Source organism: Colletotrichum lupini, chromosome 5 (assembly GCF_023278565.1).
Source record: "Colletotrichum lupini chromosome 5, complete sequence".
Classification (NCBI taxonomy): Eukaryota; Fungi; Ascomycota; class Sordariomycetes; order Glomerellales; family Glomerellaceae; genus Colletotrichum; species Colletotrichum lupini.
Window position 1 is genome coordinate 6646934 of NC_064678.1, and position 21812 is coordinate 6668745.

General features: G+C 53.7%; 9 protein-coding genes across 9 annotated transcripts; 5 read left to right on the forward strand and 4 right to left on the reverse strand.

Moving 5' to 3' along the window:
* Nucleotides 1-55: 55 nt before the first annotated feature.
* Nucleotides 56-2351, reverse strand: CLUP02_11408 (uncharacterized protein; the record flags this gene model as incomplete). Its single annotated transcript, XM_049290376.1, has 12 exons — nucleotides 56-167; nucleotides 211-571; nucleotides 597-670; nucleotides 740-877; nucleotides 912-993; nucleotides 1082-1162; nucleotides 1230-1369; nucleotides 1414-1546; nucleotides 1610-1806; nucleotides 1877-1934; nucleotides 2012-2076; nucleotides 2158-2351. The coding sequence occupies 12 exons, from the start codon at nucleotides 2349-2351 to the stop codon at nucleotides 56-58; spliced, it is 1635 nt and encodes a 544-aa protein (XP_049147521.1).
* Nucleotides 2352-2576: 225 nt separating this feature from the next.
* CLUP02_11409 (uncharacterized protein) lies at nucleotides 2577-3400 on the forward strand (the record flags this gene model as incomplete). The annotated part of the gene is made up of 4 exons (XM_049290377.1): nucleotides 2577-2668; nucleotides 2725-2782; nucleotides 2895-3025; nucleotides 3169-3400. 4 exons carry the CDS (start codon nucleotides 2577-2579, stop codon nucleotides 3398-3400), a joined length of 513 nt encoding a protein of 170 aa, XP_049147522.1.
* A 45-nt stretch (nucleotides 3401-3445) lies between these two features.
* On the forward strand, nucleotides 3446-3952 carry CLUP02_11410 (uncharacterized protein; the record flags this gene model as incomplete). Its single annotated transcript, XM_049290378.1, has 3 exons — nucleotides 3446-3502; nucleotides 3592-3669; nucleotides 3764-3952. The coding sequence occupies 3 exons, from the start codon at nucleotides 3446-3448 to the stop codon at nucleotides 3950-3952; spliced, it is 324 nt and encodes a 107-aa protein (XP_049147523.1).
* A 73-nt stretch (nucleotides 3953-4025) lies between these two features.
* CLUP02_11411 (uncharacterized protein) lies at nucleotides 4026-4285 on the reverse strand (the record flags this gene model as incomplete). Its single annotated transcript, XM_049290379.1, has 2 exons — nucleotides 4026-4109; nucleotides 4193-4285. The coding sequence occupies 2 exons, from the start codon at nucleotides 4283-4285 to the stop codon at nucleotides 4026-4028; spliced, it is 177 nt and encodes a 58-aa protein (XP_049147524.1).
* Nucleotides 4286-4795: 510 nt separating this feature from the next.
* Nucleotides 4796-6616, forward strand: CLUP02_11412 (uncharacterized protein; the record flags this gene model as incomplete). The annotated part of the gene is made up of 8 exons (XM_049290380.1): nucleotides 4796-5094; nucleotides 5178-5365; nucleotides 5415-5586; nucleotides 5643-5708; nucleotides 5764-6037; nucleotides 6106-6222; nucleotides 6300-6439; nucleotides 6508-6616. The coding sequence occupies 8 exons, from the start codon at nucleotides 4796-4798 to the stop codon at nucleotides 6614-6616; spliced, it is 1365 nt and encodes a 454-aa protein (XP_049147525.1).
* Nucleotides 6617-7037: 421 nt separating this feature from the next.
* Nucleotides 7038-8777, forward strand: CLUP02_11413 (L-ornithine 5-monooxygenase; the record flags this gene model as incomplete). Its single annotated transcript, XM_049290381.1, has 2 exons — nucleotides 7038-8594; nucleotides 8679-8777. The coding sequence occupies 2 exons, from the start codon at nucleotides 7038-7040 to the stop codon at nucleotides 8775-8777; spliced, it is 1656 nt and encodes a 551-aa protein (XP_049147526.1).
* Nucleotides 8778-9059: 282 nt separating this feature from the next.
* Nucleotides 9060-12544, reverse strand: CLUP02_11414 (fungal specific transcription factor domain-containing protein; the record flags this gene model as incomplete). The annotated part of the gene is made up of 9 exons (XM_049290382.1): nucleotides 9060-9087; nucleotides 9154-9812; nucleotides 9985-10243; nucleotides 10362-11452; nucleotides 11500-11537; nucleotides 11598-11679; nucleotides 11729-11943; nucleotides 12021-12199; nucleotides 12285-12544. 9 exons carry the CDS (start codon nucleotides 12542-12544, stop codon nucleotides 9060-9062), a joined length of 2811 nt encoding a protein of 936 aa, XP_049147527.1.
* Nucleotides 12545-16513: 3969 nt separating this feature from the next.
* CLUP02_11415 (NUDIX domain-containing protein) lies at nucleotides 16514-18140 on the forward strand (the record flags this gene model as incomplete). The annotated part of the gene is made up of 2 exons (XM_049290383.1): nucleotides 16514-16617; nucleotides 16697-18140. 2 exons carry the CDS (start codon nucleotides 16514-16516, stop codon nucleotides 18138-18140), a joined length of 1548 nt encoding a protein of 515 aa, XP_049147528.1.
* Nucleotides 18141-18172: 32 nt separating this feature from the next.
* On the reverse strand, nucleotides 18173-20150 carry CLUP02_11416 (major facilitator superfamily transporter; the record flags this gene model as incomplete). Its single annotated transcript, XM_049290384.1, has 8 exons — nucleotides 18173-18471; nucleotides 18546-18718; nucleotides 18772-18839; nucleotides 18902-19296; nucleotides 19358-19522; nucleotides 19577-19625; nucleotides 19692-19834; nucleotides 19910-20150. 8 exons carry the CDS (start codon nucleotides 20148-20150, stop codon nucleotides 18173-18175), a joined length of 1533 nt encoding a protein of 510 aa, XP_049147529.1.
* Between the last annotated feature and the right edge of the window lie 1662 nt (nucleotides 20151-21812).

The following is a 21812-nucleotide window of genomic DNA, read 5'->3' on the forward strand; positions in this document are numbered from 1 at the left end:
GCTGCTGTGCACTACGGAACCCGTTGTTCGACATGCATCCCCGTCCGCATTTGAATCAAGCGGGAGCCATGTTGCCGCTTCCGAGGAACTGGTTCTGGCGGGAAAAACGGGTTTCGAGCTTGGCCGGCCGGCGGCCGTCTCCGGTCAGAAACGTCGAAGCCTCATGGCTTGTAGCTGCTCATGTATGACGCTTCACTACCAATAACCCACGACGGAACTTCCAACGTCGGATGAAGGCACGGCAGGCTCGGATTAAACATGTGCTGGGGTTCTGCAGAGATGCACAAGCATGGCGCGAGATCTGACGGCGCATCCAGAACAGGCCATTTTCCCCCATACGCCACGCCATGATCCGCGTCGATGCTCGGCCATGTTCGCGGCTGCTGGCCGATCTCGTCTGACTGCCGGACAACGGTTTCTACAAGCGGCAAACTCTCCGGGCACTTGCCTCTGGAATTCGTCAAGAGGGCGGTACGGAGGACGATGGCGCGGGGCTCTTTTGGGGAACCACTCAACCACCATATCACTGGTGACTGGCCGAGACGACAAGATGGTGGTGGGAAGAAGGCATCTGGCTGGTCAGATTTTGCCCACACATAGTGGTTTTATCTGGATCGCTTCGTCTGGTGTGGTATCCACAGGTAGGCATGAGCCGGCGGGATGGTATGTACTGTGATCAGGAAGCATATGTTATTAATTAGGTTCGTTCCATATGCGCGCTCAGGCAAGTCGGAGCAACAAGCTGCAATAGTGGCCTAGTATGTTTGTGTCTCGATCTTTGGATGCGACAGACGGATTTGGAGAAAGACCCTGGCCAAACATAGGCGCCAGAAAGAGAGGCCAATGGAGAAAGAGTCGCCATCTGGCCGTGGGGTCACTGCCAGTCTGTCACAGGTTTGCGGTCGTGTCACGTCCCTGGCCCGTCTGCGCGGAGGGGCGATGTATCGCTGCAAGAGCCAAAGACGCGAAGTGTGGCCCAGATGTGGGGGTAGACTGAGTCGAAGGCAGTACGTAATTCGGCATCGGAAAAGAACGGCCAGTGCCTTTGAAGACCGGATTAGAGGGAAAGGAGATATCCTACTCAGGGCCTGCAAGAAGGTCTCAAGAGGCCAGCGCTGAAGTGAGTACGCGTCCATCGATGGTGAGGACAGGGTGAGGCAGTCTCGAGAATGCGGTCAATAACTGGCGGTGGTCAGCATACTGATCTTGGGAATGTCCTGGGAGGCAACGGTTGGGGTTCAGGTTCGAAAGAGTCAGAAGGAGCCGGTCAGACGTCACAGGAGGCTGTCTGGATTCTGCAGTCTGCAGCTTGGTGGGCATCCAGCGTTCAGGTCCCAGCGGCGATGCCCCAATACCCGTCGTATCCCTCCTTCGGAAACATGGCGACTCGGCGGGCTAGGGGATGGGACGGACACTTGGATGATGTCGGTGGAGGTCGCCAGCGCGTCGTGGTGGATGGATTGGACGGGCCCAGGGAAGAGAAAGTGTGGGTGGATAGGTGGATGAATGCCGCAGGACACGGCGAAAGGAAGTCCAGGTTGACTTCCTACTCAGGTATGGACTGGATGGTATTCTCGGGTGCGAGAGAGGCGGCGGGATTGAGCCATACCCGGTGGTTCTTGGTCGGCAGTCAGCGGTGTTTGTGGTATTGAAGAAATGAGGTTGGAACCTTGGTATTCCGCATACCTCAAGATGGCGATAGTCTGTCTGAGTGAGGAGTAGCTGCTCTGGTGCAGAGTGAAAGCGAGGCATAATGACCAAGTGCAAGGTCGGTTATGCAGTGTGCGTGCGAGATGCCCCGTCAGGCTGGGGAATACCTAAGATACCTATCCGTACGAATACTCCGTACTCCTGGCGTATTCCGTACCTTACCTACCTGCACAAGAATAAGAACAAGAACAAGGAGGCACAATTATGCAGAACTGCTGAATAGACTAAGGTGCCTGGTGAATGCTGCGGGCGAGTTTCGGCAGGCGGGCGGGTGGGAATCCATGTGAAGAGATTTTCCCACCTTCCCTGTCTTGACACTTCTTGCCCGGTTCAGACGATTTCGGAGGGACATCCCAGAGTGACTTCCTGCTTTCCCAGTTCCCACCTAAGGTACTCCGTAGCACGGTAGGTATCTTCTCTGGTTTGGCGAGTGCTCCTGCTGGCTACTGCTGCTCCTGCTCGGGGTTGCTTGTTGTCGGGTCCCCGTTTGCCCCGACGGCACTTTCCCATTCGCAGCCAACTGCAGTCGGGTAAGGTACGACTCGCAAGTCTGCACCTGCGGGCCTGCTCAGATTCGTGGTGACCTCGGAGAAGTGAGGTAACGTACCCAAGTTAAGGTACATGTGCATCCAGCGTGCCATGGAACGCCCACCTCGTGCTCATGCCCATGCCGCTTGTCGAATTTTTCTTCAGGTGCCGTTCCCCTGCCTGCCTGTCACTGTCTGTCTGTCTGCCTGCCCGCTGCCGCCTCCCTGCGTCCGTCGTTTCTTGTCATTGTCACTACCCTACTTTGGAGAGGTAGTTTACTGTGTACGAATACATGCCAGGTAGTCGACGGATACCCGTGCTTAATTTACCACTCACAGATGCAGGAAAAGGCTGTGGATGATCGCCAGTGGGTGCGTGGTGGGTTTGACGCTAAATACGCCATGGATTTTGCGGATTCCTCATCCATGGGGTGGCTCTTAAGTCCCGTCCTGGCAGGGAAAAAGCCTCGTCAGGACCAGGGCTTAGGTTCATCGAGGGTCGGACGGGGGCCATCGTGGCATCGTCACTGGGCCCAATACAGCAGGTACGTACGCCTTACCTAATTAGACCCGGATCTTATCAGATTTAGATAATCAGATCATCAGATAACTCGGGCAAAATGATGCCAACCGCGCCAAAAATTCCCGCAAAACCAGCAAAACCGCACAACCACCTACCTTACCTTACACTCAGCACACCCACCCAATGTGCCAATCTTGAATGAGGTGGTCCCGTCCCAGGCTAAAAACCCCACTGCCGCAAACTCCGACGAGGCGACATATCCTCGGTTGACTGCTCTCAGCCATTCGTCTTTCTCTTCCCCTTCCTCTCGATTTTTTTTTTTCTTTTTTCCCTCCCGTTTCCAATTCTCTGTGCGGCTCATTGGCATATCGTGCCACAAATCTAATACACTTCCCAGCCGCTGCAAAGCCATGAATCACCTCAACGCTCGCCAATGGATCCGGGGGGCTCTTGCGAGAAACCTCCAGTGTTTCCCCATATTCCCATCGCCCACGTTGTCGCCCGCAAATCTGGCTGTCCAGAGCTGCCCAATCTCCGCCTCGACTCCGGTCTCCGGCCCGCATTCTTCGTGATACGCCGGAACAGGATGTTGCCTTCCCGCTTCGCTTACCCGTACTTGACGTTGTGCACTACATCCTGAAAGAGGCAAATTGATAGTCCTCTAGCAAACTAGCTAGGTATCACCATGCTGTGGGTGGCTGTCTCCCTCAAGAACAGAGTCTTCACGTTCATGATAGTGGCTGTAAGTCACTGCATGCTGTGTGGCATGGATAGCTCCACGAGAGAGAGGTACGTACTGCAACGGATTCTTTCCACATCTTGTCAGATTAGATCCATCACCAAGTGCGTCTTGGAAGGGAGGCAAAGTACCTCATTCTGCATAATGCCAGGGCTCACACTACTGCGAGTGTAAGTATTCATTCATTCATTCACTCTCTCCTCTGCGCTAAGGCAAGGTCCTCTCCCAATACTACGCAATGGGCTTATGGATGCATTCTAATAGCCTCGTACTCTGTACAAGTACGCATCTTCAGTCCTCGGGGTTGATGCCGACACACCCCCCGGGGCCCAGCAATGGCACACCTTGGAACCTCAATCCCGAGGTCTTCTCGTGAACCCCCCGGTCTCATTGCCCGCTCTCGGAGCAAAGCTTTGCACCATCTCAATCGCCCGACTCATGTTTTCTTGGTGATCCTGCCGCCTCCACAGCGCGCATTGGATCGCATGTGCCCCGGTTTTTCCACATTCCACAACCCGTCAAGTCTCTAGGTGACCATCTGCGACACAACCTGCATCTTGGCTCCCTTCTTTTCGAGCTTCGAGACTTGTTCGACAGACGCGCCGCAGCCCTGTGGTACAGATCAATTGAATGAACAAGAAGCCGGTTTGCAAAAGAATACCTTGAGTAGGGAAGAACTTTTGACAATGGTACGCCGTTCTTGCCTAGGATGGTCCTCCAACCTGTAACAGTTTCGCGCATAAGGTGACTTCCGGGGCACCTAAAGTTGATTGTCCTTTCTTTCATGTTCCATTCCCAAAAAAAGAGAAGCCTCCACCGATACATGAGTTTCCATTATTCTACCTTACCTCAGTGCAAGGAGGGATAGAACAGACCAGGCAGGTAAGGTAAGGTAAGGTAAGGTATACGTACTCAGTAGACACTTCCAAATAAAACAACTAAAAGTTCCAGGTTTTGCGTGTACGAATACGTAGGCATACGTACCTGAGGCATGCAGCTAGAAAAGACACAGGTACCGTGGAGGTACGTATGGAAGGTTCGCGACGTCAGGAAGGCGGCATAGGCCCGTTCTTAGCCTCCCTCCCTCCTACCTGGGACGGCCTTGAACCGAAGGAAGGAAGGACGGACCTGAGAGATTTGATCTTATCAGATCCGAAGATAACCCCGAAATCGCATCATGACCCCTCCCCCGACTCCACTTGGTCGTGCAAACTGTTCATCATCGATTTTTTTCTCTCCTCTTGACCTGTCATCGTCTCACCCCTCCCTCCCTGTTCACTAACGCATTTTTTTTGTATGTACTTCGTCCCCTTCGCTTCCCACATCCTCGTCCCTCCTGCATCTAGGTCCCCCGTCCGATTTCTGCATCGCGACCAATTTGGAGTGGGTCTTACTGGCACCATCGATCTGCAACATCTAGGAAAGCGTCGCCGACAAGTTTCTCGTAAACCGACGGCTTTGGCCTGGCCTACTGCACGGAGCATGGCTACTTTGCCCGTGAAGTTTCTTCAAGCCACGCCTCGATGTCATCGCCCTTGTCCGGCGGCTTCTAGTCTCAACGGCCAGTGCCCGAGCAACCCAAGTACTTCACCGACGTGAAGCATTCCAGTACACGAAAGAGACTCGAGACAATATCATAACAAGAGAGATAACAAATACTATATGACGAACAGACAAGCTCTCGGCGAGGCGAGGACTCGAAAAAGTCCCAGATACCAGGAATTACGGTTGAAATCGGACAGAAGAAAAGCATCGATCGATACCTTGATTGCCTCAGACAAGCATCAGCTGAGCCTTTCCAGGGTCCAGTCAACGTCGTTGTCATCCCCGCGTTGGGAAAACTGTTCGTTCGTCGGGTCGCCTATGGTCCATCGTCGTCGCTAGGCGCTCGCTTTAACGCTCAACCCGTCGTCAGGCCTTCAATCGCTTCGGTATTTTCATTCTAGCTTCTGTGCCTCCGGTCCATCCCTCCCGTCCGCTCCACTCCTGTGGCCCGGCACATGCAAACGAGCCAGCGACGCCAAGGCGTGCGACCGCCGCTCGCCGCCGCTGATGCTGGACACCATCTCAGACGGATTGGTTCAATGGTTATGGGGTCCTGTTCTTCATTGCTTTTTCCGTCCTCGTGCAATCGACAATGCAGTGCTGCTCTCGACCTTACCTTAATCTTCTCCGTCAACCGAAGCGCATTTCCCACTCTTGTCTGTGTGTACATACATACAACCCTTCACTGCACCCATCCATCATCCACTCGCCCACTCAAGAAGTTCCTCCATTCACCAAAGGACCACTTACACCACCTATGTATGGACACAAAGTACCATGGACATGAACTTGGCATGGGTTCCAGTCTGCGAGACCCAGACCAAGACCCAGGACCCAGACCCTCCCAGGGCATCCCTTACTAGCGAGCCCATCTCTGGAGTCAGCCCGTTGCGACTCTGTCCCTGGCCCCAACCCCTGGATGTGGAAAGGCGTCCGTTGTGGATGGCTTCTTGCTTTGAGCCGAGCTGGCGCTTCACTCTTTGCGCCCACGAGGTACGCCAATACCTATGGCAGCCACCTATACTACTCCGTACCGTCACTACCCACGGCATTCTGCGCAGCTCTTCTCCCAAGAGAGATGGGCCAGCCAGGGTCCTGTCCTGTCCTCTATAGGCTTTCTCCGGCAGAATGACAGGATCGCGGCATCGATGTTGCCCCATTCGCGCGAAGAACCGAATGTTGCAATTTGAGTAGGCTCCTCCAAATACGTCTAGTCCCTAGCCTCTGGGGCGTGTAACCAAACGATAATGTACAGAGTACGGATACCCCTTACCCAGTCCCAATCTCCATCTGCTCGTTCGTGAGCTCCGAGGCGAGGGTCCAGCGGTCCAGCTTCGAACTTGTCGGTCGATCACGCCGCCTCAATGGGACGCGGGCATCCATCGACGTCTGCCCGTTTTGCATATTAGCCCCTCGGTGCCCCTCCTCTCCTTCCCATGCGTCTCTTGATTCTTCTTCACCAGCTCCCATTTCTCTCCTCAAGCCTTCTCTCAACCGCCCATTCAACCGGTGGCCCAGCTTCATTATACCCAAAGGCTTCAACCAGATACGCCACTCTTTGAGAGTCGATGACGAACAGTGTGGCTTGAGACTACTTTGGATCAATCACAAGGAAAACGCCAGGATTAGACGAAAAAAAAAAAAGTTCTAACCACTCCCAAAAATACCCCGCGTAGTTTCGCACCCGCATCCCACTTTTACACCGGGCTTTTATTCAAACCGTCTCAAAATCGAAAAGTAACGCCCTCAAGGTCAGTTGATGTGCTCCCACTCTTCCGAAAGAGTGAGATTTCAAAGGTCATGAAGCTGATGGTTTTAAAGCCCCTGCTCTTCCCGCTCAGTTGCATTGTCACTGGCACATTGATCGACCCATTCGCTCGTCAAATAATACCCCCAGCCGCTGTTTGCGACTTGTCTATATACCCAGCACACGCATACTTACACCAAACCACGTAATTTGAAACCCCCACCACCACCACCACTACCTATCACCATGTCTCCTCACTGCGACTCGCCGACCAACGGCTCCGATGCCGGCAGCGGCTTTTCTTCCTACAATGGTAACGGCAATGGCTACGCCAACGGCAACGGAGCCGCCTACCAGAACGGCAACGGTGTGAATGGCCACCAGAACGGTGCCTCCCGCATCCAAAAGTCCCAGTACCTCCAGCCCACCGACCACAGCGATATCCACGACCTCATCTGCGTTGGCTTCGGCCCCGCCAGTTTGTCTGTTGCCGTCTCCATGCACGACTTCCAGGAGGCCGGCCGCCAGCTCACTCCCGGCTCAGCTGCCGCCAAGGTGCTCTTCCTCGAGAAGCAGCCGGCCTTCGCATGGCACCCGGGCATGCTTCTTTCCGGCGCCCGCATGCAAATCTCCTTCATCAAGGACATGGCCTCCCTGCGCAACCCTCGTTCTCAGTTCACCTTCCTCAACTACCTCCACAGCAACGACCGCCTAGTTGAGTTCACCAACCTGGACACTTTCCTGCCCGCCCGCGCCGAGTACGAGGACTACCTGCGCTGGTGTGCTCGCCATTTTGACGATGTTGTTGAGTACGGCCGTGAGGTTGTCTCCGTCTCCCCCGACCCTCAGACTGCTGGCAGCATCAAGACCTGGACCGTCAAGTCCCGCAACATCAAGACCGGCCAGGTCAGCTCCTACCAGACCCGCAACGTCCTGATCGCCAACGGCGGCCAGCCGCGCATCCCCAAGGTCATGCCCGCCAACCACCCGAAGATCATTCACTCCTCCCAGTACGCCCAGCTCGTGCCGCAGCTTCTCAAGGACAACTCGAGACCCTACAGAGTCGCCGTCATCGGTGCCGGCCAGTCTGCTGCCGAGATCTTCCGCGACGTCCAGCGCGCGTACCCTAACGCCAAGACGTGGATGGTGATGCGCTCCGAGTTCCTCAAGCCCGCTGACGACTCGCCGTTTGTCAACTCCATTTTCAACCCCTCTTACGTCGACGAGCTGTACCCCAAGTCTCAAAGCTACCGCCGCTCTCTCATCAAGGAGGCCAAGGCGACCAATTACGGTGTCGTGAGACTCCAGCTCATCGAGGCCCTGTACGAGATGCTTTACCACCAGAAGCGCACCCTCGGCTACGACGAGCGCAAGTGGCCCCACCGTATGCTCTTCGGCCGTGACATCACTCAGGTCACCGAGAGCAAGGAGACCGACCGCCTGCAGATCCACGTCCGCCGCCTCGAGGACGCCGCCGGCGACAGCCTTCAGGATGGCTTCGTCAACCAGCTGCCCGGTGACGAGGTCCTCGACGTCGATCTGATTGTTGCGGCGACTGGATACCAGCGCAACGCCCACATCGACATGCTCCGCGACAGCTGGAACCTGCTTCCTGAGATCACCCCCGCCGGCAATGCCAGCGAGCGCGAGCTTGTTGATGGATGGGAAATTGCCGGCCCTGACGCGACCTCGGGATCGAGGAAGCTTGAGGTTGGACGCGACTACCGTGTGCGATATGCCCCTGGCGCTGTGGCGCCTGATGCTGGTGTTTTCTTGCAGGGATGCTGCGAAGCGACCCACGGAGTAAGTTGAACCCCGCCAACTCATTTTTCCCTCATCACCCCACTACATCTGGGACATTGTGACTGACGAGCTTCCTCCCAACAGCTGAGTGATACCCTGTTGTCAATTCTCGCCGTGAGATCGGCCGAGGTTGTCGACTCCATCTTCCCCTCTGCTCCGAGGGCCAAGACCGTTTCCAACTAGACGTGATTTTTTAACGACTTTATTCTTATTAGAGAGAGGGATGGGAAAGACATTTCATGAGTCTCTTTTGGATTGGTCATTGGCATGGGACATGTGTACCTGATGACATCTCTTTGTGTATGTGCCCTTGGGCAGGGTTCTTTCTCAACATCTCTTCGGAACTTGTGAAGAACTAAAAAAGACATGGCGCGGAGTTTTATCTGTTTTTGATTTTTCAAACGAATTCCATTATTCCTGCTTCAATAAATCTTCAACTCTTTTTTTTTTTCCCCTCTCGAGACGTCACTGATCCCCATCGAGAGAAACTGCTCTTACGTTGATGTGATATCTGGCTCTTGTTTATATGATGGTTTATATGGAATAGTTATTACTGTACAATTGCGCGTCGTTGTGTTCAACCCAAGCCACAAGTTCTTCATATATCGGGCCATCCTCCGTCGTCATGGGATATAATAATACATGGCTTGGGCCGGGCGGGAAGGTTTGATGCTGAGATTGTTGAGAATATGATGTGGATGGCGTGTTGATGCTGCTGCTAACGTTCGTTACGTCGTCCGACGTTAGGCCAGGGGTAGAAGGACCTCCACTGACACCACCAGCGCGGGCGGTATAGACAGCTTGGCTGTCCAGTCGCAACCGCTGAACTATAGACTGGAGGTCTTTCAGGACGGTAGCGCAGTCCCGAGCGTAGTTGCTTTCTGTCTTGGCCTCTTCTTCAAAGACGCTGATGGCAAAGTTGACGTTGATGTCGTCGGGCTCCGTGGCTGGCGAGAAGACGAGAAGCTCTTCCAGCATGAGAATAATGGCGGCGTTGAATATGTAGTGCAACCCTGCTTGCAAAAACTTGCGAGTGCCACCGTTGAGACGCATCAGCCAACGAGCGAGGTACAAGTTTGCATGCGCCGCCTTTGAGCAGGAGCTTATGCGGTCTGCGTGGTGTGAGAATTCCCAACGACGGTCTGAGGTGATGTAGCGCTCGGCAAAGGTCTTTTTAACAGCAGCAAAGAAGATGGGGCGGACGACAAGGATGAGAAGCTGTAGATCCGGGAAGACTTTGAGTTAGTACGGGGTTGCGACTGTCCTCTATATTCCCAGACTGGGAGAGGGGTGTCATGAAGTGGAAGGAGGGGGAAACGTATGACCCCATCCTTATTCGGAGACGCAACGCAAGGAGGGAAAGGAAGGCGGTGGGGCAAATCAAGCTTACCTGGTTGTATGCCATATGCAGGAGACAGCATGAGGGATCGCTACTTGGATGAGACGTAGACATTTGCAGGGTGGGCGGCAGTGATGACTGCCAGCTCCCGAGCAACTGCAGCGCTCGGTCGATGTGCCGCGCCGCACCTCCGGGACCACGATCCCAGGGGGCGACTCTATACGTGTTGCAGACAATGTGGCCCGAAATGCGGGCCAGCTCGACGTGGGCTCGAAGGCCGGCTGCAGGGGGTAAAGACCCTGGCTTTTCACTACACGGGGGTTGACCATTGCGTTAGACGAGTGCCTTATTGCTTCGACGGGAATCCATCATCGGAGATCTCCATCAAGTAGGATGCCGGAGGACTGGGATAGGGAAAGGGAACTTACAGATCATCGCAAGGCAGTGGTAGCCGGATAGCATCGTCCATGATAATGGGAGGACGGCCCATAAGACAGCTCAACCAGCGATCGAGAATATAAAGAGTCCAGAAAACGCGTTTCCCACGCTCGTCGACCCAACCACGGTGGGCGCCGTGCATAATGGATATATGCATGGCATTGCTTACGTAGACGTAGGCTGCATCGCGGCGGTTCATCTCGATAAGGTAGAAGCCCATCAGTGCTAGAACAGCAACGTCGCTGATGGTATACCGGGTGATATCGAGAGGGTTACCTAGGAGAAGGCGGGCGCGGGCGAAGTAAATCTGGCTCAAATCTTTTGGGACCAGCATCGAACTCGCCGTGGTATTCGCTTGACAGGCGACGGCAAAGGCGGTATGGTAGAATGCAAGATGACGATAGTTGTCGGAGACGACCTGTTGAGAGGTCCCGGACGGAAACACCTCGGGCTTCACGTCGCCAGACACGGTGGGCGCTGGCGGTGGTTGGCTGAGATCGCCCCACCAGTAGATGCCGCCGCACGGGAATTCGCTGTTGCCGTCTTGGATGAAGTTTCGGAGGTCGGCAAGCATACCAGCCATTTCGTCCCGAGAAGGCAGTGAAAGAGGGTCCACGTTCGACTCAACCTCAATCGGACGAGAGTCGTATGTCTGATAACTGCCAAGGGAAGAAAGAAATGTCAAACCGCTAGTTGGCGTCGGTGACAGCCACTGCGGGTTGTAAGCAAGTGGCAAGACGGTGGACATGAACTCCTTGAGGTAGTCAAGGAATGTTGCGCCAGAGGTCTCGCCAAGAAAACGGGCTCTTCCATCCTGGTCGTGCAGTGTGCGTCCATCGGCGGTCTCAGCGACAATCTCGTTACTGGCTTCCCCGTAAGAATCATGGGGCTCTGGGGGTGTAAGGGACGGAGCCGAGCCGGCACGAGACCCCTTCACGTCGACATCCTGTTGCAACAGTTGCCGTCTCGCAACGTCGTCGGGTACGGCAATCTGCAGAGCCCGTTCTGCAATCTCAAGCTTCCTCCTCAGATCATCTAGATCGTTCCGAGCCACGGAGACTTTCTCGATCACGGTGGGATACTGGCATTCTCGTGATGAGCTGCGGCATTGGCGGCACGGTCTCTCACCGGAGCATTTGATGCGGCGGACATTGCAGCTATTGCACCTGTGGAAGAAGTTCAGTACGTTGATTGTAGGGTAAAAATGAGACAGCGATGAGAGTAACATGTGCTGGGGAAGAAATGCTGCTTAACGGAGGGAACGTGGTTGGTAGGAAAGAAGGACGAATGTATACAGCGAATCAAAGGCTAAGAACAGTAGAAGATGAAGATACTAGTAATTCCACAAGCGACTTACGCTGTTGCAACACGCTTCCGTTGCTCTGGCGCTACCTTGTGCCGTCGCGGGTTGACAGGCAAACGAGATGCACGGCTGGAGTTTTCGATTTGTTCTGGCTGCTGCTGCTGCATCCTGGTTCTGCGGGAGAGTGAGGCCGCATGTCACCGCTCCGCCGGACCTCAAGTTCGGAGTTGGATATGAGAGGCGAAATGTGCGAAGTGCGGTATTGCAGGCTAGTGAGGTTGTGGTGAGGTGTCGCCGTCGGTCAAGGATGAAAGGTAGGCTTGTCGTCGGTGATGGTGATGGTGACGGTGACGGACACGGCGATGGATCTGGACCGGTTGGTAGCTCAGTGTACCCCGGAAATCGGTAGCCAGGCAGCGGCAGATATGACCCGTCCGAGTTCGAGACTTCCGGTGGGATTGGAGAGTGGGCGCCAGGGCCTTGGAGGCGAAGGGAATCAAGGGAGTGACGCTTAAGGGGGTGAGACTTGTTGGTCTATGGTGTGCGTACTAGATGGTTTGATAGTGGGCGGCCGTATCCGAAGTGCGTTTGCGGGTGAAGGTCAAGGCACTAGGTCGACATTCTTTGGTCCTTGGGGATTCTTTTCAGGCGGACGTTGGCGACCAGAAGCAGTTGAACCGGATTGATGTGTGGAACGTTAGATTTACTCGCTGGGAAGATGTCCCGGAAGGATGTTGACATGGACATGGCGTGGAGAATGGAGATTTTTGAACAGCCGTTGTGGTCGCGAGACGAGGAAAAGGGTCCAGTGGTGGTCCGGGAAGGGAGGACGAGCCTGAGGAGGTGGAGGGGAGGGGAGGGTGGTAGCATTTTGGGGATCGGAAGTGGCTCCGCGTTAGTCATTTGCATGTGACGATGCCCACTTCCTTAACAGCATCGTTCCCTGCGCGACCTTCCAAAGACCTTGGAGCTTCCCAAAGCCCCAGGGATGCGCTGAGCGGGTGCGTGCCTACCCGACCAGGTCATGGAAGGTCAAGCAAACACCGACCAAACCAACCTGGCGGGTAATAAATTATTAAGGTAAGGCGCCATAATTAGTTGCCTTCCTTCCTGGGCGCCGCACACTCACAGACTTCACAGTCCACTCGCCCACTCACACAATCACTCACTCACTCACTCACTCGCACACTTACTCACCCTCACTTTCACTCCCATGCCCATGCTCACTCGTTCTCACACTCACACGCAATCCACGGGTCCATCATCGAGCTGAAGCAGAAAAACTGCGAGGAAAGGCACACTCTAGCGACCCCTTCCTCCCCTCCCCTCCCCACCCCTCTCAAGCGCTGCTGTGAGGTGCGCTTGACGAACCTGCAAGTCTACCTGCTTAAATCACACATCTGGGTAGTCACAAGTGATTGCCATGCTGTACACGCGCGCGTTGACGGAGCATCTCTTCCCCTCCTCTTTTCTCCTCCTGGGCTCCTCCTCCTCCCCGGTCATGTTTCGACCCCCAAGGATTCGGGGACCGTTGATCATTGATTCGAACCCCTGACAACCGGCCTGGGCTGTGTGCCTAACGTACCCGGGGCCTTAGCTTGCCCTGCCCCGAGACGAGAGAAGAGGGCGAGGAGGACACTCCATGTCCAAGCCTTGCTTTGCCTTGCTAAGCCTGCTTAACGGTAGATTCTATGCTGCAATAATCCCAACCGTTCACTGTCCAGTACGGTACCCCGAGTCCAGCCGCCAGTAAACATGGATCGGAAGCCCCAAAAACGGCTTAGGAGGGCGCCACTAACGTCCCGTCTTACGTCGCCATTGACTCTTTTCACGGCCCACGCGGGAGACGGGAGGCGGGAGGCGGGATGAGCTTGGGGCACATCTTCGCCGATGGCCAAATCAACTCCCGCCCGTTGCTCATCTCGATTCTCATCCCAGGCGTGCCAGGTTATTCACTATACATCCAAGATATTCTTTTTAATCAACTCACATCTCATCTACATACCCGTCGTATCCACGTCCCATACCCTGCCTCTCAAAAACATGCACCTGCAGACACTCAGCGGCTACCATACCCCGACAAACTTGCCAGGAATCCTCGCTTAGGCACGGATAGACCACTTAATTGACCTGTCAGAGACGTCCAACCTGCACAATCGTGACCTCGGCCGATTGCTTTCGGATCGGTGGAGAAATATGCCCACCAAGCCCCCGACACACCGCGATGATTGTCGCTGCAACTTTTTCATACCGGCCAGTCTCACTTATTAGGTCTCACACGGCTCGCAGTGAAAGGGAAGAAATACCTAGATATGCACAAATTGACATGCAGCCTCACGGTTCACTACCTACGAGCTAGGCGCTCACTGCCCTCCTAATTTGGTCCACGCGCCGGGGTATTCACTCATTGCGGCGGAACGGCTCGTCTTGGCGCTCCATCCCTGTGTTCCTCTTATGGCCTTCGCCCGGAGAAGTTTGCGTCTTTCATGCCTCAATATTTCACCAAGCACCCGGGGTCTTTCCTACGCCAGCCACTCATCCCACTGCCTTGCCTCTTAGGCTCATGTTTTTGAGCCACATGATTCAAATCGTACTTGTAGCTGAGAGTCTGGTGATGGCGATTTAAACTTCATTAGACTTGTCCCACTCAACCCATAGGTCAACGACGACTTCCACCCGCCGTGGAGGTCGTTGAGAATGCCTCAACGAATCGGCATAGCAAATCTTTCATTCTGTGAAGCGCCCCCACGGTCAGATGAAGGGCCAGCGGAATAGCTTGTTGGTTTGCAACCTCCTCTTGTGGCACATTTCCCGCCGGTTACCCTGCAGCGTCTACAGATACCAACACGACTGACGGGGGCCGAAGCTTTCGTCGCGCGTGGCCCCCAGATGATTGTCTCTGTCCTCAGGCAAGCGCAAGTCAGACGCCACTTCACGTTGCTATTCTATCACATTAGAGCTGGTGAGTCCTAGCTCATGTCCGGCCAGTGTGGTGAGAGCTCATCTCCTCGTATCGCCGGTCGTGGAATTTTTTCCCGTGATTGCTGATGATCCTGGTTCGGCTTCGTCCGACACCACCATGCTCGTACGGAGTAAATTCTTCATAAGATAAGTATGTAATCACGTTGCCCGGGGTCCCAGTAGCGCCTTGATAAACATAAACTTTGGAAAAGTTGGTCATGTGCAGAGGGAGCTCCGGTCCGCGAACCCTTTGGCATAAAGCCGACCTCTCTCCAGAGAAGGGGTGTCACAGACATGAGTATGAAGAACTTCTCTCGCATATTACGTACAGAGAACTCGTTCTAATTTATGAGATTCTGCCAGCACTAATTGTTATGACGGCTGCCTCACTCATTGCGCGTTCCCTATGGTCGCGGATCGGCCGATTCATCAGATTCGAGACAACCGGCTTGCCCGTTAGAACAGCCATGTCCGCTATTTGCGATTGCGCCAGCCTTGCACTGCCAGCAGCACCGCTAAATGCAATCTATGTGTGCTCTGGTCTTTGTTCAGTACGCATCTTAGGCTTATTGAGGCAGCGACTGCATTGTTCAAGCCTCAGCCGATACGAACCTCACTGCCACGTTGCTCAGTAATGAGCGTTTGGGGCCCCCTGCCAATGCATCAAGGCCGGCACCCGATGCAAATACCTTCCTAGGCACCGGCTGCTGTCTACTTGGCATGCGGTTCTTAAGGCTGAACATCACATGCAGCTGGTCGCGCCAGGACTGATGCTCACATGAGCAACGCCAGAAGTGGCGGTCACGGCCCGGTCGGATAAGAGGCCCCTCGCGGCTTCCTTCTATCGTCAGCTGTTCTCTCACGGTTTTGCATTGAGTTCACTACAAGAACACTATCTAGATAATCTGGGATTTGGTGCCCATTGGGTTTCCTATGAGTTCTAAAGCATCCTTTTCTCCGAGGCTGGTGAAATCGGCCATCTCATGTATTGAGCGAAAGGTCTCAAGGTTCATCGGTCACCTCTCAGGGTCCCATTTCGTTGGGTCTCAAAGCATTGCCAATCTTTCCAGACACTATCAATTCAGAAACGAAGGGGTTTGTCAATCGGGGGTGTACACTTCGGAGCTTACCTGGAAGTGAATGCCAACGAGTCTGCACCCGTCAGCGACTGGAACTCGTGATGATCGCCTTCTGACAAGTTCGAGTTCATCTCAAGGATCAGAAGATGCATTCGACTCATTTCCGTACTTTCTGGCGGCAATCGCCGAGGCCTCATACGGCCTACCATCACCTGTCTTGTCCGCTGTGCCCTTCTCTCATCGCTAAGCCCAAACTTCACGATCTAACTGACGAATGTGACTACTTAGAAGGTGTCACAAGAATGAGATGATTCCATAGATAGCCATTCTTGATTCCAAGTATCGAGTCAAAGTCTATGAACTTGAGTATCGTATGGCCCTCGTAGAGGTCCTAATAAAGTGGGTGAGATGTCGCTTGAGTAGGCTGGGGCTCCATGATCTTGCCCTGAGCATCGTAAATAACACGCAGCCAATTAGTGAACATTGACTACTCTTTTCGTCTCTTCACCTCACACACGCCTATGCCATAGAAATAACACCATTCACTGTCGATGCGGAAGACCAAGGGTCAATTCTCGCTCAGCTGGGACCCCGCGTGAAAAAATATGGAACTGTGCTGCCGGCTGTCACCAGCTGCCATTCTGGCCATGTTTTCCTCCTCGTGATGACCTCATTCTCTTGGTCACGTCCTACCAGTACAAGCTTCACATGAGGTCCGCAACAGCCGCAGAAGGCCACTTGTGAAGCAGATTTTCTCTCAGAAGCCAGACTTCATCTGATGGAACCATCAAAAAAGACCATGGTTCGCCGCGCAGTCGTCTCATCCTTTATCTTCAAGTTCCCGCCCAATCGGGGGCCGCAGGTCGCTCTATTCCGGAGAAGTGACAGCGTGCGAACTTATCCGTGAGCTCATGCCCCAACCTCCACAAATACAGGTTGCGATGACGCTTGTATATCTATGCGACTGACTAGAATTCTGAAGCAATCATCTCGCGCCGGTATCGGGCAGCATAGAGCAGGACGACCCCTCACCCCTGGATGCTGCCTGGAGAGAGATCCGCGAAGAGACAACGCTTACGCCTGCGACCTTAACGTTACTCCGCCAGGGGAAGGATTACGTCTTCGCCGACAAGAGGATTGGCCGCGAGTGGACTATCCATCCCTTCGCCTTCCGCCTCAAGTCCCACGAGGATGAGTCCCGCATTCAGATCGATTGGGAGCACAAGGGGTTCCAGTGGTTCGACCCCCACGAGGTCCGCGACGTCGATGAATTTGGTGGCGTGCCGCGACTTGCCGAGAGTCTAAGACGCATCTGGTTCGAGATTGAACTCGGCGAGAGGAGAGGAAAGCTTCTAAGTGAGGGGCTGCTCGCGTTGCAGAAGGATCACCAAAGCGGAGCGCGGCAGCTGGCGGGCAAGGCGCTTCAGGTTCTTCTTTCCGTAATTGGGGAGAAGGCCAGCGCAGAGAAAGATGGCTCTGTGGAAAAGTGGTGGCGCAATGCTCGACTCGCCGCTTGGCATCTCTGGAAGAATGGCAGAGAGAGCATGGGAGCCGCAATTCTGAACAACATTGTGCGATCGCTGTCCGTCATAGAGAAGGAGGTACAGCAGGCCAAGGATGCAAACGTCTCCCAGGCCTTCCTTGACTCCGTGACAAAGAAGGTAGGCGATTTTGCAACATCGAGGGACTCTTCTATCGATGGCACCTCGAAATCCTTTGAGGCTTCCTTACGAACACATCACGGCTCCGGGCAGCCCATCCGGATTCTCACGTTATCGTCGAGTTCCACCATCCTCGAGTGTCTTAAGAGGGCTATCGCAGGCCTAGACTCATCATTTGATATCCGCGTACTCGAGTCTCGTCCCTTGTTTGAGGGGGTTTCAATGGCGTCTAGCCTGGTCAACCACCTCCAAGAGTCAGGGCAAAGGGAGAAGAGAGTCAACGTCTCAATCTATACCGACGCCGCCGCCGCAATCGCTAGTAAGGAAGTGGACATGGTCCTCATTGGTGCGGATATCATTGACGGATATGGGACAACGAGCAACAAGACAGGCTCACTACCAGCAATTCTCTCTGCTAAGCACAGCTCACCTCAAGCTAAGGTATTCGTTCTGGCTGAAAGTGAGAAGATTCTGCCGTATGATCCACCTGGTTTCGAAGAGAACGATGTCAATGAGGTCGCTGCTTCATGGAAGCACAGCTACTTAGCACAACAGAATACCTCGAAGGCCATCGATAGCTCGCTTGGGGCAGGGTCTGGCGAGGAGATGGTAAAAGCGAATGTCAGGAACGTGTACTTTGAATGGGTACCATCAGGTCTCATCGACGGATACATGCTCGAGGACGGGGAGAAGAGCTCGACTGATATCTCGGACATCGCCGAGCGGATACGCCGCGAAGCAGATGCGTTCTTCTCTGATGTTTAGGTACAACGTGGTTGTTCCGTAACCTATCATGCTCAAAGACCATATATGAACGTCCACTTCTTGTCAGCGTAACGCGTGTTGTCCAGCCGCTCTCTCTCGATCTCATCTGCAGTCTTTTGTCTCATGATTTCCAACTTTCTTCGGTTGACCGCGGCGAGAGTCAATCTATACGAAAGGTATCCAAGTAACGAGACTGCAACAAACCCTAGGGTTACGTAAAATGGGATCTTGTAGCCTGGCTTGTAGCGATCGCGGTATAGCTGCGCACCGATGACGCCTGACAGATTCCCGAAACCGTTGAGACCGAGGATAAGGGAGCGTTTTCCGGGTTCTATGTGAGAGAAGTCAGCAATGTTCCCTGATACTCCGCTTGCATCTAGTCGCCTAGCCATCTCCGTTGCTTACCTGGGGTATTCCCGCTCAACCACGCGACTGTTAATGGAGCAGCAACGTAACTACCGAGAAGAAGAACGCATAGCGCAGCGTACTTTCCGCCGTTCGATTCGACAGTAACGGTAGCTACCAGGCCTACGACGGCAATGACGATGCCCCCCAAGATGTGATAACCTCGTTCCTTGCTTGAAAGATATCAGATCTAAACATGGCCCTATCGAGGCTTCTAGGGACCTACCGATAATCGGAGCTGAGGGTAAAGAGGTATAATCCAAGCGCACCACACGCGTATGGAGGAACAGACATCTGCACAATCTCTGTCAGTCTTTCTGTACGCTCTTGTCTCTTAGGTTTACTCCTCTTCTTACCAAATTTGCTTGAATTGATGAATATCCCAACCCTTGCACAACTAGTGGTAGAAAGACGGAGAAAGCCTGCCCGGGGACGCTGGCGCAAATGTTGAATACCAGAACATACCAAAACTTCCAATCTCTCACAGTCTCAATGAAGTCCCGTTGGGTCAGACGATCTGTCTCTACTCCATGGGCGTCATAGGCATGCTCGGTAAATGAAACGCTGTCGGCTTTGATCCTATCTGCAGCAAAGCGTCGTTCTTCATGGGTCAGAAACCATGCCGAGCCGGGACCTGCCGGAAGGAAGACCCAGGCGATGAGACCGAAAAGAATCGTCAGCGTCCCTTCAATGATGAAGAGGTATTGCCAATTTTTCAGAGGTCCATCTCTGAGGTGGAAAACACCGTATGCTGTCCCCATGTCAGCATTCTCCCAAGGGTACGAATGCATGTCTGATGTTCGCGGGTTTACCAATTGCCCCGGAAAATGCGCCAGCCACAGCATATTGTCCGTAGAATAAGCCAACTCTCACAGCAAGATCGTATCGGCAGTAAAAGAAAGAGAGGTAAGCGACTGCAGTCGGGTAGAAGCCAGCTTCGAAGGCGCCTATCAGGAGGCGAGTGGCGATCAAAGAACCTGAAGAACAGATTAAGCTCAGAGAACGTGCAAGACTCTTTGAAGAGAACGAACCTCTGCCCCTGATGAAGGCCTGACAGATGGTCACGAATCCCCATCCAAGCTTTGTGGGGGGTCAGTATGGATTCATTTATATTGTTGGCGTGGCGTTTGGACGAAACCTCCTTACCATCATAATCGGGATCCAGTATTTAGCCCCAAGCCATCGGCCAACAGCCGCAGAGGGAGGCTGAAACAAAACGAAAGTAATGAAAAACAGAGACACGGCGAGGTTTAGATCGTCCGGCGCGGCGCCAATGTCGTTTGTAAATCCTGCTTCAGCTGTTAGTATTGTACGACATCGATGAACTTAGGCACACAGCTAGCCAAGCGTAAAGTATTCGTGACCTTGGGTCTGAGCGTTTCCCACGTTGCCCCTATCCAGACCGTTGAATAGGTACAACAGAGACAACAGCGGGAGAAGAGCAATGTCTAATTTTCTGTTCACTCGCCGGTCCATCGCAGTCTTGTCGACACTGTGGACGTCATCATTTCCGTCGTGATCTCGCAAAGGTTTAGCCACTGAGATGGATGATCTGGAGGCTACCCCCTCAGTTTCGGCGCTCTGCGATTGGCGGTTGATTTTCATTTTTTCCCCTTCCTTTTCAAAATTTTCCCGGCGTGTTGGTCCTTGTCTTCCGAGGAATTGGTCTAGCAACTTGCTTTGGAAACCCCGGCATCTGGCATTGCGCTTCGACTTTCTTATATGGAGCGCTCTCATCGATAATCTGGCCGGTAAAAGTGCCGATCTGGCACGGTGAAGCTAGTTTGGCAGATTCTGAGCCTCATTAGTCTGTTCTGGTATGATTGAGCGATGATTTGCTGCCATGGTGGTAGGCACAGGTGGCAGCTGCAGTCATTCACTTCCGCTCCGGCCGTAAATTAGGGGCCAATAAGCTTGACCAGCAAGTAAATACACGAATGGTAGAAAGTGGGTGGTGCCATTGACAAAAGAAGAGTAAGCCAGGTCAGTGTATGCCGTTGGCGTTGACGTTATCTTATTTTTTCTTCGTCTTGAGTGGAGGGAATGTGAGCGATTCTAGGAGTGGAATGGGGCCCTCCTTGTCCACCACGCTTGTCAACTCCGGGTTCCGGTCTCCCGCATCGCGTCAGTCGATGCCCGTTTTCCGAGGTTGACGGCCAGCCCTCTCTATTCTTCATACAGCACTTATCATCCCACCAATCTCCTTGACCCTGTCATCTTTGATCTACCAAGGATCTTGGCTCTTGCACGAGGCGGCCAGGTGTGTTTTCGGCCCCCAGCGGCACCTAGCGAGGACTGGAACCAGAACCCCAGCTCCGAAAGAGGGCATTAGGTTCACACGATGTTTTCACTTCAGACTCTCAACGGGCTAGGCCCAGACCGTTCTAGGGATAGTGGGACAGGGAGCGAGGGGAACCCAGGAAAAGGCAACGATGGATACTTTGGTAAGTGGAGGATCACATCAGTTCAAAATTTGGCATTCATGGGTCAGGGTAGTGCTGGGACAGAGCGGGAGTTTCTTGGTTTAATAACTCAAAGTTCGACTGATTGAGATGAAGATAGGGGATGGGAGGGGTAGCGGGGATATTTCGATCAATAAATTCATTCAGAAGGAAGAATGATCCGCACCTAGCCGTCATACACAGGGGCTCGTTGGTTCTAGTGGGCAGTGGACTGGCTCAAGATGTGGAAAGTTTCCAGGGTCACAATTCGATGCGTGGGCACAAGAAGTCAGGTGGTATCATCTGTATGCATGCTGAGCGGCATGCGGGCATGTCTAGACAAGCGGACCCAACCCACACACGAGCTGACAGTGCTAATGTGCAGCACAAGATCCATTGCGGTGCCGACGGCCTGGGTCTAGAGGAACTTGGTGTGATGTCGCACAGAGACGGTCAGCCCTGTTCTCTGTCCCAGATCCTAGCTTGTCGATTGGCGCTGCTCTGGGGTGTCTCACTCATATTTCCTAGGCTTGGTGGCTTCGTCTAGCTCACGATCTAAGCCAAGTGCCAAGGGAGGCATTGTCTCCTCCAGGCTAAAAGCGAAACGCGTTTTCGTCCCTCCCGGGTGAGGTACCCAGGTCATTTGATTTCACGATGGACTTAAGGTAGGAAAAAACTGGAATGCTTCGGAGGTCTCAGTATGAACACACTAGTCGCTTGACAGACTCCTCCCTTGGGTCTTTCTCTGCAATATCTGACCCGATACGCAGCCGCGTTGCGGAAAGCATGCTTTCAGCTCAGCTATGAGAGGGAGCCACGGGTACCG